Source organism: Microcaecilia unicolor, chromosome 2 (genome assembly GCF_901765095.1).
Source record: "Microcaecilia unicolor chromosome 2, aMicUni1.1, whole genome shotgun sequence".
Classification (NCBI taxonomy): Eukaryota; Metazoa; Chordata; class Amphibia; order Gymnophiona; family Siphonopidae; genus Microcaecilia; species Microcaecilia unicolor.
The window spans coordinates 251,254,078-251,274,164 of NC_044032.1; the positions used below are offsets into that span (position 1 = coordinate 251,254,078).

Genomic DNA, 20,087 nt, shown 5'->3' on the forward strand with positions numbered 1-20,087 from the left:
TTATCAATAAGGACTCAAAGAATTTTAATATCCTCTTTAACGGGTATGGGCACTCCTGAACTAGAGGGGATTGAGGTGAGACAAGAATGACTCAGTAGAGAAAAGAAAAGAGCTGTGGTTTTAGAGGGATTTAGTTTTCAGTCGAGTGGTTAGGGTGGTGGACTTTGGTTCTGGGGTACTGAGGAACTGAGTTCAATTCCCACTTCAGGCACAGGCAGCTCCTTGTGACTCTGGGTAAGTCACTTAACCCTCCATTGCCCCATATAAGCCGCATTGAGCCTGCCATGAGTGGGAAAGCGCGGGGTACAAATGTAACAAAAATAAAGTAAAAAATGTTAAGGGATATAAATGACTCCAGAAGAATATTTAAATCTTTCAGACTTATTCAGCCAGTACAGAGTTTGTGCTCTCTTATGTGGTCTCAGAGCTTCACTTTCTATTTCTCTCAAAACTTCTCTTTTAAAGAGGTAAACCTAGTTCTTCTGTATTTTACAGGGATGTGTTTGGTCCATCATGAGAGTGGCTACAACACTACAGCTGTGAACGACAATGGGCCCAGCAGGGATTATGGTATTTTCCAGATAAACAGCTACTTGTGGTGCAATGATGGACAGACCCTGGGCAGCAAGAACGAATGTGGCATCAATTGTAGCAGTACGTACAGACAAATCATTTCTTTCCTTCTTAGAATAATATATTTTGCTTTTTATTATTTATGTGTGAAACAGATTTCATTAATGATTCTCAGGCTCCTCTATTGTTCTAAGTTATCTGGATAACAAACTGAATACTGTCACAATCCAGATAGGTTTCAGAACCTCCTTGGCTCACTCACTCTCAGCCCCAGTAAGAGTCTTATAATACTGAGGCAGTTTGTAAGGGTATTCAGAGACACTAGTCAGATGATGCCTCTGAAAATCCCGCTGCGCAGAACTCATCTGGATAGCAGGTGCTGTTATCTGAACATGTACTTTTGAATATTGACCCAAAAATAATATCAACTCTAAAGATCAAAAACTTGAGTACACAAATAATATTTTAATGCCTACCAAAACCTGAAGTTATTTTCCACCAAATGGATGTGGAGTGGCATGGAGGACTAGCCTAATGGTTACCAGGGAAGCCATATTTATAAATCCTACTGCTGCTCCTTGTGATCATAGACACCACTATGGGGTGGCACAGAGTGGCAAATGCCACCCCCAAAAAAATAGCTTGCCACACCTTTGCCACCCCAGATTCACCAGGCATCTTCCACCTAGTTTCACTCCCTGTCCAGCATCTTCCATCCGCCCTCCCCTCGAGGTCCTGCATGTCTCCCACTTCCCTCCTCCCAGCATGGACTGGCACCTCCTCTCTATTCCCTCCTTCCTCCTCCTGGCACTTCTCCAACCTTTTTAGTTAGTTTCTCTGCCACGTCCTGCCTGCTCTAACGCAACTTCTTGTTCCTGCGTAGGCAATAAAGAAGGATGCTGTATCGCATGGTGGCTGAAGGGGAGAGAACGATACCACATCAAAAGGAAACAGAGATGCCTGACCACATGGGAAGCAGGGAGGGAGACAGATGTTGGACTGCGGGAAGGGGAGACTCAGGGAGATATGCAGGCCCTGGGATGGGGAATGCAGGAGAAAGGGAAGAGAGGGGAAGAAGCTGAACATTAAGAGGGACCGGTTCACAAAGGGGTGATGCTAGACACAGAGAGAGGAATAGGGACAAAGCAGGCAGGTTCTGAACATGGGAGAGGGATAGGGATGGGTATACAGAGGGGAAATTACTAGACAGAACAGAAAGGAATGCAGAGGGAATGATGGTGGACATGGAGAGAGAAGAAATGTCATATGAACCAGAGACCCTAGGAAGAGCAGAAGATGGATGGGTCTCAGGGATAGGGGAACAGAGTAGAAGATGGATGGGACATAGGGAGGGGAGTAGGGGAACAGAGCAGAAGATGGCAGGGACCTGATTGAGTGGGAAAGTACTGGAGGGCAGAGCAGGGAATAATGAATGGGAGGGATGGAGAGGGAATTTTGAGGGGATAGTGAAAACCTCACAATTAATAGGCATAAGTTGGGTGTGTTGATGGGTTGGGAAATGAGTGAATGTGTGAATTGGGTGGTAAGAAAAAGGGGATGAAGTATGGAGAAAAGTTGAAACATAGTGTGAATAACCTGGAAGACTAGAGAGAGGATCGAAAAGGGATGGGGGTACTGGGGAGGGGTATGAGAGGAAGGAGATGAGTTTCTGAGGAATTGAGAATAGAAATGGGGTAAAAAAAAAAGTGGTGAAAGAAAGGCAATAGGAGATGGGGAAGAGGGTAAGAGATAGAAGAGACTAGGACCAGCCCAATCAGAAAAATAAAATGCTCAGACAACAAAGGCAGAAAGAAAAAATGTATTTTTATTTAATACTTTTTAAGGATTGGAATGTATTCACTTTGGAAAATATGCATATTTTCACTTTTTGTATTTAGCAGAGTTCATGTGGAAATGCATTTCTGTTTCTCTTTTACTAGCATTACACTGATTATAGAATCTGGTTTTCTTGGGAAGATCCATTTCAGTTTTTGTCTGGATGTTTTTTTTCTGGTTCCCTATTCTGTTTCAGGTGAGGGTCTGCCCATGTGTGGCTGAGAGAAAGAATTCTGCTATAATGTAGTTTGTGTCTGTGGAGGGATAACAGTCCACCTTTTTCCAGTTTCTCGATATCAGGTACATTGGTGTTCTAGGGCCCAGTGTAACATTTACAGCACTGTTAGCTCTCTTATGATTTGGTAAGTTTTTCTTTTATAGGCTTTGAGTGATTCCTTTTGCAGGGTTTATGTTATTTTACAAAGCATCTAACCTGTTTGAAAGTAGGCTCTGAGGTGTGGAGGGGAATAATCAAATGGCGCTGGCGAAATACATGGCCGGTGATGTATTTTGGTGGCGCCGTAAAGAGCTGGCCAGAACCGTATTTTCGAAAAAGTTGGCCAGCCATCTTTTGTTTCGATAATACGGTTCCGGCCAGCCAAATGCATTGGATTTGGCCGGGGTTTGAGATGGCTGGTTTCATTTTTTAGCGATAATGGAAAGTTAAGTCGGCCATCTCAAACCCGGCCAGATTCAAGGCATTTGGCCGTGGGAGGAGCCAGCATTTTTAGTGCACTGGCCCCCCTGACATGCCAGGACACCAACCAGCCACCCTAGGGGTCACTGCGGTGGACTTCAGAAAAGCTCCCACGTGCATAGCTCCCTTACTTTGGGAGTTGAGCCCCCCAACCCCCCACCAAAACCCCCTACCCGCAAATGTACTGAACCCACTAAAACTGCTCCAGGGACCTGCATACAGCCTCTAGGACTTATTGCTGCTGTATAACTTTGGCACACCAGTTCACACCTGAAGACTAATCTCTCTGAAAAAGTCCTTTCGTGGCATAACCACCTTTACTCACAGTTAACTGCAGATCAGAGGTTGTGCCCCACTGGCAAAGAGTCCCCTGGTACTAAGATTAGCAGTAGGTCAGAGCTGCCACAATGCTGTACAATGCCCTCTTTCAGCACCATTCAAGGTAAGAACTACGTTCTCTAACGTGGGTAACACAGGAAAGGGATCTAAAACTATCTTACAAAAATGGCCACTACCGCATGGACTACAACAGGAAACAAAACGGGGCATGCTCTGACCCAGTAAGCAGGGGAAAAGCACCATGGGAGTAGAGCCTACCAACTACCAATACCTACACCCACCACAATGCATTGCTGATGTGACTCTGCAGTGCAAATAACAGAAAAGGTGCCACACTCACCCCAGAGCAACATCACAAGCAGGCAAAGGCTGTCGGAGGACAGAACACATTTTGCTGTCATGGAGGTGGGTACGGAATTTGAGGCTGGTGATAGAGGCTGGCAAAATATGTTTCTAATTGATTTTTTTAAGTGGGAGGGGTTGGTGACCACTGGGGGAGTACGGGGAGGTCATCCCCGATTCCTTCTGGTGGTCAGTTGGGGCACCTTTTTGAAGCTTGGACCTGAAAAAAAAGGGACCAAGTAAAAGCGGCGAAATGCTCTTCATCGCCGCTTTTTTTTCCATTATGGGCTAAAGCCGGCCATTTCTTAACCCCGCCCATGTCCCGCCTTCGCTTCGCTGCCAACACACCCCCTTGAACTTTCGCCGGCTTTTCGACGGGAAAGTGGCGATGGTGTCAAAATAGCGGCTTTCGATTATACCGATTTGGTCGCTTTTGCGAGATCGCCAACCATCTCCCGATTTATGGCCGGCGATCACTTTCGAAAATGAGCTGGATTGTCACCCAAAATAAAAATACTCAGGACCGGTTTCCACAACCTGTAGAGTTGCCACACAAACAAAAGCCCATCTGATTTAAAAAAAAATGTCCTGCAGCATTTGCTGTTTCTGAGGTGATAATCACAATCTGAATATTTTTTTTCTGGTGACTTGTAAGGGGGAAAGCTTGCTTGTTGGGGAATATGGAATTTGTGATAGAGAACTGGAGTTTCAGGGTTTATCCTAAGAGTCTGACCAATCTTGTAGAGAATCCAGATTCTGCTCCCACATTGAATAATGTGTTGAATGATGCTATCAATTATAATGGCGGTCTTATCAGATAGTTAAAACTGGTTGGATGGCGGGGTATGGGGGGGGTGATCTTTATAGATAGAAGGTCATGATGTCTTCTATTGGTAATTTAAAGGTAGGGGAAAAGTGGGGTATGATGTGCAAAAATGTTGTCATCCCAAATATTTCTGTCTAGTGTAACATGGGGTTAGGGAAAGAAGAAAAAAACAAAGTGGTAAAATGGGGATTTACTTGTGCTGGTGAACATTCCGCCAGTCAGCAATGTAGCTTAGAATTTTGAGAAGGGTTTTGGAATGGGAAGCTAAGGAGGGGTTACCTGGGAGACGGGGCTGGCTGCAGTGTTGCCAGGTGGGTGGTTTTACCGCCCAATTGGGCGGTTTTCCGCGACCCGCCGAGGGAAATTTTTGCCCGCGGCGGGTTGCGGTTTTTTGGGCTTGTTTTGTGTCTTTTGGGTGGTTTTTTAAGCGGTTTTTTCGGCCGCGGAGAGCAGGGTTAGTGACGTTCTGGGCGGGGCCGATGACGTGGGAGGCGGGGCCGATGAAGGGGGAGGCGGGGCTGATGACGGCGGGGGCGGGGGTGATGACGCGGGGGTGGGGTGTCAGGGCGGGGTTTGACTTTGGGCGGGTTTTGGGCTGGATTTGGGCTCGTTTGGGTGGGAAAAAAAATTTCCACCTGGCAACCCTGGCTGGCTGGCAGTTGCAGAGAGGTTCTGGCAACTGAAGAGAGTGGATGTGCTGTTTGATGTGGGACAGGCAGTGTGGAATTGAAGGAAATTAAAAGTTTTAGGAAGTGAGTTTGGCTGGCAGTGAAAGCATTGAGGTGAGAGTGATAGTAAAAGTGAGATTGAGAAAGTGAGATTTGGGAATTTTGTGTAAATGTAGAGTGAATGGTGAAGGGAGTGTGGCAAGGGGATATTTAAAATAACAGTAATAGGGAGCTGTGCATGGAATGCTGAGAGTGTGGTGCATAGGACTGCAAGGTTGCCAGTCTCTCCCAGCTTAGGGAATTAGGTGTTCGCGGATCTGTTCGCGGATCTGCCGGCCCAGCGATCTGGGGACCCACCGCACCACCGCAGCGATCCCGGGCCCAGCAGCCCGACGCCCACGTTGCCCTTCCCGCCGCGTGGCGCGGCCAGCCTCCACCGCGAATCTTCCACACTGGGCTGTCGGTGCACAGCAAAGCAGACTTCCACAGGCGCCACGGATCAGTAAAACTCCCTGCATCAGGAGGAAGTATTGACGCTCCAGCTAAACTCGTTTGCTGATTGAGGGCAGCCCAGCTCGGTTGCTCTGAGAGCACCCCAGCTACTCCAGCTTTCCCTGGTCCACCCGAGCCTGCCTCTCTCCGCTTGCCTGCTACAGTCTGACGGTTCCAGCTTGTTCCAGTCCGCTGATCCAGCTTCCCCCTGCTTGCTCCAATCCAGCCGTCCTAGCTTGTTCCAGTCCGCCTGATCTCAGCTTGGCTTGTTCCGGTCCGGTCCGCCTGACCCCAGATTGTTCCGGCCCACCAGTTTCCCAGCTTGTTGCAGTCCGCCTGATCCCAGCTTGTTCAAGTCCGCCGATCCCAGCTTGGTCCAGTCCGCCTGAGCCCATCCTGTTCCAGTCCGCCGATCCAGCGTCCCCCTTGTTTGTTCCAGTCCATCTACTCCAGCCTGCTTGTTCCAGTCCAAACGCTCTAGTGTGTTCCAGTCCGCCTGCTCCAAGCTCGTTCCAGTCTGCATGATCCCATCTTGTTCCAGTCCGCCCGATCCCAGCTTGCTCCAGTCCACCGATCCAGCTTCCCTGTTTGCTCCAGCGTTCCAGTCCAACTGTTCCAGCTTCTCCCTGCTTGTTCCAGCCCATCTGCTTCAGCCTACTTGCTCCGGTACACCTGCTCCGATCCCAGCTTGTTCCAGTCCACCGATCCAGCTTCCCTGTTTGCTCCAGCGTTCCAGTCCGACTGTTCCAGCTTCTCCCTGCTTGTTCCAGCCCATCTGCTCCAGCCTACTTGCTCAGATACACCTGCTCCAGCCTACCTGCTCCATTTCATCTGCTCCAGCGTACTCCAATCCGCCTGATCAAGCTTCTCCCTGCTTATTCCAGTACACCTGCTCCAGTCTGCCTGAACCAGCTTCTCCCTGCTTATTCCAGTACCTGCTCCAGCCTGCCTGCTCCAGCTCATCTGCTCCAGCGTGTTCCAATCCACCTGAACCAGCTTCTCCCTGCCTGTCTCAGTCCATCTGCTCCAGACTGCCTGCTCCAGCTTCTCCCTGCTCGTTCCTATTCATCTGCACCAGCTTGCTCCAGCCCACCTGCTAGCTTGTCAGCCATTGACTTACTTGCCTACTAGCTTACTAGCCCACTAACTCACCAGCCATTGACATACCTGCTCTCCAGTTTCTCCCTGCTCGCTCCTGTCCTCCTGCATCAGTATGCTCCAGCCCGCCTGCTAACTTGTCAGCCCTTGACTTACCTGCTCTCCAGCTTCTCCCTGCTCATTCCTGTCCATCGGCTCCAGCATGCCCCAACCCGCCTGCTAGCTTGTCTCCCACTGATTTACCTCCCGACCTGCTAACTTGTCAACCTACCTGCCTCACTGCTTGTTCCAGCCCACCTGCCTCTCCCTGCTCGTTCCTGTCCATCCGCACCAGCTTGCTCCACCCCGCCTACAAGCTTGCAGCCACTGCCTCACTTGCCTGCCTCCTAACTTGCCAGCCACTGACTTACCCACTCTCCAGTCCATCAATCCCTCCAATTCCAAGCCTCCGGCTCTTCGCTCTGTCACCACACTTACACTTACATAAGTACATAAGTACATAAGTAATGCCATACTGGGAAAAGACCAAGGGTCCATCGAGCCCAGCATCCTGTCCACGACAGCGGCCAATCCAGGCCAAGGGCACCTTGTCACACTGCAGTCACTACTTATGGCCCCTGTCCACATCCTCTTCCTTGCCCTGTCCCTTCCTAATCTTTTTCCCCTCCCCTTACCACTGTCTACCGCTGGAACCCATTGCCCACCTGTGTTCCCTCCCGTCCTGCCCGCTACGGCAATACCCTATTCACCCTCATCCCTCACCACCTCACCATCTCTCCTGTCCCCCTCCTCCTTCCTAGCCCTTAATCTCCAACACCTCCTTCCTACCATTAACCCTTCACCATTCCTCCTAAGTGCACCCCGTCTTCGTCGCCTTCGTCGCCCGACCTCCCCCACCCTCCTCCGCACTCTCTTGCTCCTCCTCCTGCTATCCGCGGGAGACATTAATCCTAATCCAGGCCCCCCCCCACCTGTCCTCCTCCTTTCCATGCAAACGTTTCCGTGATGTCTCCAACCTCGTCTCTATTCCCCTCCTCCCCCCCTCTTCCCTCCCCTTCTCATGTGCCTTGTGGAATGCCCACTCGATCTGCAACAAACTGCCCTTCACCCACGATCTCTTCATCTCTCGTTCCCTCCAACTGCTCGCCCTAACTGAAACCTGGCTCTCCCCTGACGACTCTGCCTCAGTCGCGGCCCTCTGTCATGGAGGCTATCTCTTCTCCCACACTCCCCGCCCAGATGGCCGCGGTGGAGGCGTCGGGCTACTTCTCTCACCCTCCTGTAGTTTCCAACCCCTCCTCCTACCGCAGTCTCACTGCTTCTCGTCCTTCGAAGCTCACTCCATCCGGCTATTCTACCCATTACCACTCAGAGTTGCAGTCATCTACCGCCCCCCTGACAAGCCCCTCTCTTCATTCCTTACTGACTTCGACGCTTGGCTCACCGTCTTTCTTGATCCCGCATCTCCATCCCTCATTCTTGGTGATTTTAACATTCACGTTGACAACCCATCCAATTCCTATGCTTCTAAATTCCTCACTCTGATATCCTCCTTTAACCTCCGACTATGCTCTACCACCCCTACTCACCGTGATGGCCATTGTCTCGACCTCGTTCTCTTCTCTTCCTGCTCACCTTCCAATTTCTGCACCTCAGTCCTTCCTATCTCAGTTCATCACCTAATCACCCTCACACTTCATCACCCTCCCCCTCAACCTCGCCCAACCATAACCACGGCCTTCAGGAATCTCCAAGCTGTCGACCCCCCTACTCTATCCTCTCACATCTCCAATCTCTTCCCTTCCATCTCGTCTTCTGAATCTGTCGACACGGCTGTCTCTACCTACAATGAAACTCTCTCCACTGCTCTGGATACCCTAGCACCATCTGTCTCTCGCCCCACTAAGCGCACTAATCCTCAGCCCTGGTTAACCCCTTGCATCCGTTACCTTCGCTCCTGCACCCGATCTGCTGAACGACTCTGGAGGAAATCTCGCACCCTATCAGACTTCACCCATTACAAATTCATGCTATCCTCCTTCCAGTCCTCCCTATTCCTTGCCAAACAGGAATATTATTCTCAATTAACCAATTCTCTTGGCTCCAACCCTCGTCGCCTCTTCGCCACCCTCAACTTCATACTTAAAGTACCCTCCGCTCCCACCCACCCCTCACTCTCTCCTCAAACACTAGCTGACCACTTCCGCGATAAAGTGCAGAAGATTAACCTTGAATTCACTTCCAAGCCTTCTCCTCCCTGTGACTTCTTAACCCACTCCCTCAACCAACCTAACCCGGCCTCCTTTTCCTCCTTCCCTGAGATCACCGAAGAGGAAACTGCTCGCCTTCTTTCTTCCTCTAAGTGCACCACCTGTTCCTCGGATCCCATTCCCACCAATCTGCTTACCAACATCTCTCCTACAGTTAACCCCTCAATCTGTCACATCCTCAACCTCTCTCTCTCCACTGCTACTGTCCCTGACACCTTCAAGCACGCAGTAGTCACACCACTTCTCAAAAAACCATCACTTGACCCCACCTGTCCCTCCAACTACCGCCCCATCTCTCTTCTACCCTTCTTCTCCAAATTACTTGAATGTGCTGTCCACAGCCGTTGCCTTGACTTCCTCTCCTCTCAGGCTGTCCTCGACCCGCTTCAATCTGGCTTTCGCCCACTACACTCGACAGAAACAGCACTCTCTAAAGTCTGCAATGACCTGTTCCTCGCCAAATCCAAAGGCCATTATTCCATCCTCATCCTCCTCGACCTATCCGCCGCCTTTGATACCGTCAATCATAATTTACTTCTTGACACACTGTCCTCATTTGGGTTCCAGGGCTCCGTCCTCTCCTGGTTCTCCTCGTATCTTTCCCAACGCACCTTCAGAGTATCTTCTAATGACTCCTCTTCCACCCCGTCCCGCTCTCTGTTGGGGTTCCTCAAGGATCTGTCCTTGGACCACTTCTCTTCTCGATATACACCTCTTCCCTAGGCTCGTTGATCTCATCACATGGTTTCCAGTACCATCTCTATGCCGATGACACCCAGCTTTACCTCTCCACTCTCGACATCACAGTTGAAACCCAGGCCAAAGTTTCAGCCTGCCTTTCCGACATCACTGCCTGGATGTCCAACCGGCATCTGAAACTGAGCTCCTTATCTTTCCACCCAAACCCTCTTCTCCTCTTCCCCCACTTTCCGTCTCTGTTGACAACACCCTCATCCTCCCCGTCTCTACAGCACGCAATCTCGGAGTCATCTTCGATTCCTCCCTCTCCTTCTCTGCCCATATCCAGCAGACAGCTAAGACCTGTCGCTTCTTCCTCTATAATATTAGCACAATTCGCCCATTCCTCTCTGAACAGACCACCCGAACCCTCGTCCACTCGCTCGTTACCTCTCGTCTTGACTATTGCAACCTTCTCCTCGCTGGCCTCCCGCTTAGCCACCTATCCCCCCTTCAATCTGTCCAAAATTCTGCCGCACGTCTTATCTACCGCGTGAACCGATACTCTCATATCACCCCTCTCCTCAAGTCGCTTCACTGGCTCCCAATCCACTACCGTATACAGTTCAAGCTTCTCCTATTGACCTTCAAGTGCACTCAATCTGCTGCCCCCCATTACCTCTCTACCCTCCTCTCCCCGTATGTTCCCACCCGTAACCTCCGCTCTCAGGACAAATCACTCCTATCTGTACCCTTCTCCACCACCGCTAACTCCAGACTCCGCCCCTTCTGCCTCGCAGCACCTTATGCCTGGAACAGACTTCCTGAGCCCTTACGCCATGCGCCCTCCCTGCCCATCTTCAAGTCCTTACTCAAGGCCCATCTCTTCTCCCTTGCTTTTGGCGCCTAACCACCTTCCCCATTCCTGTTACCTACACTGACTACTTAGTCTGTTACCGTTGTTTAAACTTGTACAGCGCTGCGTAACCCTGGCAGCGCTATAGAAATACTAAGTAGTAGTAAGTAGTAGTAGTAGTAAAAACTAAGAGTACAGGTTTGGGAAGGAAAGGGAAGTTTGCTTAATTTTATTTTAATAGATTATTTTGGCCACAGTTTTTGTAATACTCCTCAGAAGCAGGGAAAGGTGTAAACCCCACTTATAGGAAAGATAGGGTTTTGCATTCTTTGAGTTTTTTTAAGAGTGAAGTTTAGGAAGAAGATTCAATTGGACAAGACTGGCAGACATACAGAAAACAACAAGGGCCCCTCCGCAAGAAAGTCTACGCTGCCAACAAATGAAGATCGGTAACAGCTAAGTGATTTTGAAAACACGGAGAAAACTTAAGTAGAGAAAGACAATTAAGAAAGGGAAAGAGGAATAAAAAGACATACTTACCTTGTTCCTCAGGAATAGTGAACGGAGTACCTGTGAAAACAATAAAAAGGGATACACAAAGAATCAATTCTTAAAGGTTATAAAAGAGATAAACAATATATTTTATAACTAATTTGAGGAATTGATTATTGGTAAAAGAAGATACTTATCTGAAAAGTGCTCTGTAAAGACGAAGGTGGTTTCTGTGAAAAGAATACAACTAAAATAAGGTTATTATTGGGAGTTCGGGTTTAAGGGTTACAAAGTTAACATTTAAGTGGGAAAGGGAAATTCTGGTGTATGTTGAAATTGATTTGTTGTTTTTTTTACAAAGTAAAAGAATGTTTTAATAAAAATGTTATATTGTTTTTGAAAATCTAATCTTTTCTTATTGCCATCCAAACCGTTAAAAGAAAAATCTTGAATTTAGTTTAATTTCCTCCTTGGTTTCTAGGAAGTCAAGGACGCGGTTAGTTATTTGTCTCTCCCTCCTCCTTCCTGTGAACTGAATTCCGGCAAGGTTGCCACAACTGCCTACATCTGACCAGGCGGAACCCGGGTCATCATACTCAGGCTTAGCAACAGCTTGGCTTAGTTACAGAGAGGCTCTCTGGCTGGCAGTTGGGAGATGGAACTGCAGCTGTGAAGAGAGAGGATGTGAGAGGTTGGATGGCAGAGTCTGTGTGACTGAGAATTGAGGTTTTATTTCTCATAGAGAAGTGGGAAAGGGGTTTAAAATAACAGGGAATAATTTAAAGGAGGGTTAGAGTGGGTGATGTTGTACTGGGGAAAACTGATGTAGCTTTTGTCACAAAAAGGGAATAGCCTCCTGAACATTGGTAATGGAAAAGTGATTTTAAGTGATTTTAACTACTTTGATGGGAAACCTTTGACACTGAGAAGGATAAAAAGAGGATCAGTGGATATATAGATATATATAGGAGTAAAAAAGGTCACAAGGGACATAGGTTTAAATGATACAATGTTCAGTGTATTGAGAGAATGAGAGAGTGGCTGCAGAAGGAGGTGAGTGAATGAGCTGCAGGACCACTTCTTAGAACAGGGTACCAATATATTAGCATAGGTTTTGTAAGAGGGAGGAAATTGTTTATATTTTGTTTTAGCTAACCCCTGACCACAGTGTTGATAATATTAAGAGTAAAGTCACCAGGTAAAAGGCATTTTATGTGAATAGGAAGTAAGGGTTTTGCCCCCCCCCCCCCCCATTTTAGTTGCTTAAGAAAGGTTTAGGAAGAAGAAACATCTGGAAGACGAAACACCTGGACGAACGGGCTCCCACGCAAGCAAGGCTGGAGTCACATCTCCTCAACTAAGTGGCATTGGTCACAAAATTGATAAAAGAGACTGAAGTGGATTGGGAAAGAGTATGCTGAATTTATAAGTAAGCTGCAAACTGATGCAAAGTTGTGTTGAATCCTGTGGAAAAGAAAATATATGAAATCAAAAGAGTATGGTTGCATGTCAAATCTTCCTAACTGTACATTGAGATTTACCAGTTTAAGTTTATTACATTGTTGTACAGACACTATTCAATTATACTTGCTATTGTGGCAAATGTTATTACTGAAGCATATGTGCGGTTAAGTTTCTAATTAGTAAAAAATTCTTTATTCAACTGAAGAGTGAACTGGTGTGTCTCTTCCAAAATCAGGAAAGATCCCTACATTTAGATTATTTCCTCACCTACCCTTTGAGGGTAGGTGACAAGGTTAGGTTTTGTTGCTTGCTCCTCATTCCTGTGTGCTGGGTTTCCGGGAAGTTGCCACAACTACCAACATCAGGCTAACTGGAACCTTGCTTTTACCTTACATCACCCGCAGGATTGGAGGGAAGGACAACACTAGAGACACCAAAGCTTGAAAAACCCTTTTAAATTCATGAATACACCAAATAACTCAAAAAAGAACCACTTTTTGAATGAAATGAAATATGCTTCTCAAAATTTAGTTCACAAGTAGCATCACTCCTAAGCACTTCATTATGGTATGAAAAGAAAATAAAGCTTGTCCAGAAAAAGATGATTGGTAGATTTCCCCTACTGATCCACAGGACCTCAGTTTTGGTAGAGCTGAGAGAAAATGAATTATGTTTTATCCACTTGGTATTAAACATGCATTAGTTTTTGAAAGAAAACCAGAAAGGTCATTAATTTGAGAGCAGTAGATCCACTAGTCATTTAAACAATAAAGTTCAAAGATCTAATAATCTCCAGTAATGGACAGAGGTAAGCATAAAACAAACCTGGGTGCAAAATAAGCCTCTGAGGAACTCTACAGTACAAATGAATAGTTTAATAGTTTAACAGATGTGGAGCTTGGAGAAAAGACGGCTGAGGGGAGATATGATAGAGTCTATAAAATAATGAGTGGAGTGGAACAGATAGATGTGAATCTCTTGTTTACTCTTTCCAAAAATACGAGGACTAGGGGGCATGCGATGAAGCAACAAAGTAGTAAATTTTAAAAGATTGGAGAATATTTTTCTTCACTCAACGTGTAACTAAACTCTGGAATTCGTTGCCAGAGAATGCGGTAAAGGTGGCTAGCTTAGCAGGGTTTAAAAAAGGTTTGGCTTGCTTCCTAAAGGAAAAGTCCATAAAGCACTATTAAAATGACTTGGGGAAAATCCACTGCTTAATTCCGGGATAAGCAGCATAAAATGTATTGAACTTTTTTGGGATCTTGCCAGGTATTTGTGACCTGGATTGGCCACTGTTGGAAACAGGATGCTGGGTTGGATGGACCTTTGGTCTGTCTCAGTGTGGCAATACTTATTCCTTCTTGATTAAACATAAGATCCCCTTCATACCTGTTCTCTCTGCTCTCCCCATATACATACCCACCAATCGCCTGCACTCTGCTAATGGGTATCATTGAGCACTTCCTCTGATGCACTGCTCATGATTTATTCTTTGTGCTACACTGCACTAACCAGATAGAGAAAACATTGGACTGTTCCTGCTGGTTTCATGTTAAGCCCCTGACTCAGCCCTTGCGAGGGTTAAACATGGCCATGTTGGGCGGTTAGAGGAAAGTTGTTTGCTGATTTTATGTATCTACATTGAATAAATTTTGTTTTATTTTACTATGTGGGTCTGCTTTTTTTTTTTCTTTTGCAGCATTTGTGATGGGACAGGTTGAAAGTAACTTTAGCACAGAGGAGGTGAATTCATAGATCAAGTAGGATCTGAGATCACCAAAGAAAGGTTTAATCGGTCAGAGACTTAATGGGTTGATCTTCTATCATCATACCCTATGGGAGTAATTCTATAAACTGGAGCCTTGATGAAGGTGCCACAATGAGGCACGGTTAGTGCCAATTCTGTAATGGCTTTGAAGCATTTATTTATTTTAGTGCATTTCTATCCCACATGCCAAAGTATTATGGACTACTGACACAAAGCCGCTTCGGAATGCCAAAATCAAGGTTATGCCATGTCAATAGCTGGTGTAAATTGGTATGCCAAAATACACCATGCAGTGTATACATCTGAAAGTATTCTATGCAGGGGTGTAGCCAGACCTCACAGTGGGAGGGGGCCAGAGCTCGAGGTTGGGGACACATTTTGAGTGCTGTCCTGCCGCAGCTCCCCACTCCATGCCTCGCCTCCTCGCCCCCCCCACCGCCTCACCTACTCGCTCCCCCCTACTGCTTCGCCTCCTCACCCCCACCACCTCGCCTCGCCCCCCCACCGCCTTGCCTCACCCCCTCACAAACAAATACCTTTGCTGGTGGGGGTCCCCAACCCCCACCAGCCAAAGCCTTCTTCAGCGCGGTCTCTGGCGCAGCCGCGTTTGCTGCCTGCCCCCTGCTCTTCTTTCTTCTTGCTCTTCCTGTGCATGCTGACGCTGCGCTGGAGACCGCGCTGAAGAAAGCTTCGGCTGGAGGGGGCTGGAGGTCCCCACCAGCTAAACCAGGGGCCCGGATGAAATTTGCAGGGGCCCAGGCCCCGTGGCCCTCCGTAGCTATGCCCCTGATTTTATGAACTGTGCATGTCACTTGATAAAATGCCCATGACACACCCATGTTCCATCCGCACGTCCACTTTCTTTGCAGTCACACACTATTGCACTTATGCTAGTCTGTTTACAGAATTGCACCAGTTGTGTTCATTGACTCTCTATTCTGTAACAATTGCACACTTCCAATTCCCACTTCAGGCACACTCCTTGTGACTCTGGGCAAGTCACTTAACCCTCCATTGCCCCAGGTACAAATAAGTACCTGTATATGTAAGCCGCATTGAGCCTGCCATGAGTGGGAAAGCACGGGGTACAAATGTAACTAAAATAAAAAATTTATGAGAATGATAAAAACAGGGTGAAAGAACACACAGAGGAAGATCTGGAGAATAAGAGAAGAGTCATATGTTCATTTATTGACTTGTTAATTCATTTTTCACTTACATCTATGTGATCCCACATGTGTTTTATCATTTAGGTCTCTTGAATATTGACATCGGTGATGACATTGCTTGTGCCAAAACAGTTGTGAGAAAGCCCCAGGGAATAAATGCTTGGTAAGTAACAGTCATTAGTGTGACAACTACATGGGATTCTGATGAATAACAGTTTTTGCTTCCATTATTTTCTTTCTGACTTCTAGATAATATATCTTTATGGTTTATGGTTTATTACAATTTATTATACTGTCTAGCTTATACAGATCACAGCAGTTTACAATTCAGTAAAAAAAAAATAGACAAATCTCACCATAGTGGTCCATGCCATGGTAATGCCATGACTGGACTGCCGCAATGCCCTGTACTCTGGTCAAACCAAAATGAGTTTGGAGCAGCTCCTACTAATTCAAAAGGCTGCAGCACAACGGATAGAAGGTTGCAAGTACATCACACCCTTCCTGCAAAAGCTACACTGGCTACTGGTACTTTACAGGACTAAATGTAAAACTCTAAGGGCCCTGTTTACAAGGCGCACTAGCGTTTTTAGCGCATGATATAAATTAGTGTGTGCTAACCGTGTAGATGCCCATAATATTCAATGCAGAAGGTACAATTATGTTGTAATGGGTTGTACTGGGTAAGTCTCATAAATATACCACGGCTGGTATAGAGACTTACCCAGTACAACCTATTACAACATAATTGTACTTTTTGATATCCTCTACTGTGTGGGCTGTTTTGAATTTATATTTTAGTATTTGGCATAATATTCCTACGGGCACCCACGCGGTTAGGCAGCGCTAATTTTTAGTTTGCGCTAAAAATGCTAGTGTGTCTTTCTAAACAGGGCCCTAAGTTTGAGTTTTAAGGTTCTGAGACAAAATGGGCCAGAATACTTAAAAAAATAAGTTAGCAGTGTATACACCTCTGAGATCTCATCATTAACCGTACCCTCATCAAAAGAAATTGTACAATGTGATTCCCATCAGTATGGAATTTTCTCCCAGAGGGGCTAAATCTAACTCAGAATTACCTCTACTTCAGGAAGTAGATGAAAGCCTGACTCTTCTCCCACACCTTTAATGCATAGTAACATAGTAGATGACGGCAGATAAAGACCTGTATGGTCCATCCACTCTGTCCAACAAGATAAACTCATATGTATACTTGATCTTGATTTGTTCTTGCCATTTTCAGGGCACAGACCATAGAAATCTGCCCATCACTGGCCTTGTTCTCCAACTTCTAAGTTGTCATTGAAGCCCCACTCCAGCCCATCCAAATCTGTCCAGCCAGGATCAGGGAACAGACCATAGAAGACTGCCCAGCACTGACATTGCTTCCTAATTACTAGTGTTGTGGTTGAATCACCACTAAGCTTGTTTGGTTCCACACCTTCTATAAAGGATTCTTTTGTGTTTAAGTTATCAAGGCGCAGTAAAAGATTGACTTTTATTACCACATCTTGATTTCTCATGGGATTCAGCAACCTGTGGTATCTCAATCCTGTAGGTTTAATTATCACTACAGGAAATTGTAGTACTGAATTAGGACCCTTTAAGTCACATTAACAGGCAAATAATGCAACTTAAAGCCCTAACTTCCCCCTAAATATCTAAACATGTGTATTTGTAAACCTCAAAAAGTGCTACCATGCATTCTTCCAAACACCAACAAAGCTGTTTGCCAATGACAGGTAAAACTACAAGAGATATAACATTAAATAATGTCTTTGTAAAAGAAAAGAATAAAACGAAGACCAATAATAAATACATAAAACATGAGGAACCCATGTTTTAGCGGCCATGGCAGCCATTTTAAAGAGGCTGTCACAATGGGCAGGAGTGAGTCGGCATCGCTGGGCAACGGGCAGGTAAACCCACTAACATTAGAAGGGGAGCTTGCAGTTCTGGGGGGGTAGGGGTTGGGGTGAGGCAGGGGAATATAGCAAGGGGGGAGTGGGCATCCTGAAGGAGGCACATCCATTTCTGCAGGTCCCAGTCAATATTCAGCCAGGACCCGCATAAGTTCCGGCAACTGGCACCCTAGGAATTAGTCCTGAATACTCAATGCTGGTGGCTGTTTAAAAAAAACACTGACTGTCACGGGCTGAATAAGGACCTGTTAGTTAACGTGTCTTTTGCAGGTGAAAAGGTTGATTGTGCTGTGAATAGGGTTCTAATGATGATCCACTTTTCAACACTCTGTACTTTGTTCATGTTTAGGGCAATTTTCAAGGTCATTTCTACTTCACTGAAATTCATAAACTTCTGCAACTATTTGCTAGTCAGATTACTTAGTGGAATCAAGCATGATTAATTGTACTGAAGCACAATGTAATCCTTTTCTTTGTTTTTTAGGGCTTCTTGGAGGACTGACTGCAAAGGAAGGAATCTGAGCAGCTTCGTCTCAGGATGCACAGTCTGAAGCAAATATGATAACTGCGTATACTGCATTGGTTCTGCATATAACTTGTGAAGTTACAGTCAATTAATAAACTGTTAATTCCATCTAGCATTTCCTATCCTTTGATTATGACATAACCACTGCAATACAAAATTAAAAATAAAAAGTGATGCACACCAAAGCACTGAATCACTTGCCTGGTGTTTTATTTATCTATTTATTCATGACATTTATACCTCACATTAGCCTTAAATAGACTCGTTCAATGTGGCCAACAAATAAACAGTAAAGTGAATAAAACATAATAATGTACAGAATATAACACAAATTACAATAATTTCAAGAAGCAAATTAATACATGCGCAATAAGTAACCAGGGATTTAGACTATCTCAAGGACAAAAGTAATTTAGGGTGGCTGAAGTAACAGAGTGTCAATACGAGTTAGACTGTCATTGGTAGGAATACACAGTTATTTGAAATGGCAAATGAAATGACAATGACTATCCTTTCAGTTTTATCAAAAAACTTATTTGAATTCGTTTTTTAAAAATGTAATATGTAAGAGGGTATCCTGGTAGCAGAACAGTGTAATTCCCTTGCCCATAATGTCTTGTCTGTTTGTTTTACCTAGATTGTAAGCTCTTTGAGCATGGACTGTCTCTCTATGTCAAATGTTCAGTGCTGCGTGCGTCTGGTAGCGCTATATAAATGCTATTAGTAGTAGTAGTAGAACAGTGTCTATCAATAGATTTGCACCTAAGGAACACCCACAAAACATTTAGGGGTCATTTTACTAAAGCCATGGTAAACAGTGGCCCATACTTGATTTGGTGAGTGAAATTGGCGCACGCTGGGCCACTTTTTACCATGGCGGGAAAAAGCCATTTTTAAAATGGAGTCAAAAAACAACAAGGCAGGCAATCCGCCAAATCCAACGTGGAAGATAAAACAAAGAGCAGATCTTGAAAAAACATACTGTCTTTTATTTAATAAAAAGCTCCCAGGTTATTAATTATCTGTGCCTGACATGGCCATGTTTTGCCTGGAATATTGGCTGTGTCAGGGGCAAAACAACTAAAATCAAACATACAAAGATTTATATATTTACAAACAAACAAAATGAACATTTTAGATGGGTAAATAAAACACGGATGAACTGTTTCATAAACAAACTATACAAAGTTTTACTTCTATATTAAAGCATAAAAAAGACAAATAAATAATAGCAACATAAAAAGGACTATGCAGAAACCACTTATCTCAGTTTACAACCAGCTAAAACAAATGGGGGAGGGGAGACAGAGAGGCTTACCCAGCTGGTGTAAAACAGCAAACTTCACCTTTTGTGGTTCAGAAAACAAAATGAGATAGGCACTGTCTAATAAAAAAGGAAATGTCCTCCGTGTTTAAAAATGCATAACTGCTAAAAGAGCATCTATACAATAGAATGTAAAATCTCAAAAAAAAAACTACTTACATGCTCACGTACCTGCAGGCATTTGATAAAAGTTCAAACAAACTTGCTATGACATCCTAGCTTATATGCCTTAAGATGTCATGCATGCATAATTATTGTAAAAAAAACAACAACAGTAAACCACTTCTTAAGACAAAAAAACTAATTTCTAGATAAAAACCAATGTGAACCTTCTAAAAAGCAGTTAATAGACAGTTCTTATACAAAAAAAAAATCTATTTTGAATTTAAAAAGTCTGGTACATTTAAAATGCTTAAAATGACCAGACTAAAAATGCTTAAAAACAACTTGAGATGTTCTAGAATCCATAACCATCAAAATCACTGTCTCCCCGCCCCCATTTATTTTAGTTGTTTTTAAACTGAGATAAGTGATTCCTGCATAGTTCTTTTTATGTTGCTATTATTTATTTGTCTTTATTATGCTTTCTTATGCTTTAGTATATAGAAGTAAAGCTGGTCACCGCATCTCAAAAAAGATATTGTGAAACTAGAAAAGGTACAGAGAAGGGCGACGAAAACGATGAAGGGGATGGGATGACTTTCCTATGAGGAAAGACTAAAGCGGCTAGGGCTCTTCAGCTTG

The 20,087-nt window shown here is 45.2% G+C and overlaps 1 protein-coding gene across 2 annotated transcripts in view; it reads left to right on the plus strand.

Annotated features, from left to right (window-relative positions):
- The window catches only part of LOC115463428 (lysozyme C-like), a 38,724-nt gene extending 20,554 nt beyond the window's left edge, over positions 1–18,170 (plus strand). For both annotated transcript variants that reach the window (XM_030193904.1, XM_030193906.1), the window contains exons 2-4: positions 496–654; positions 15,656–15,734; positions 17,978–18,170. In XM_030193904.1, coding sequence (XP_030049764.1) covers positions 496–654; positions 15,656–15,734; positions 17,978–18,044 — 305 coding nt within the window. In that variant the 3' untranslated portion in view covers positions 18,045–18,170. The remainder of the gene's footprint in view (positions 1–495; positions 655–15,655; positions 15,735–17,977) is intronic.
- The last annotated feature ends 1,917 nt before the right edge of the window (positions 18,171–20,087 follow it).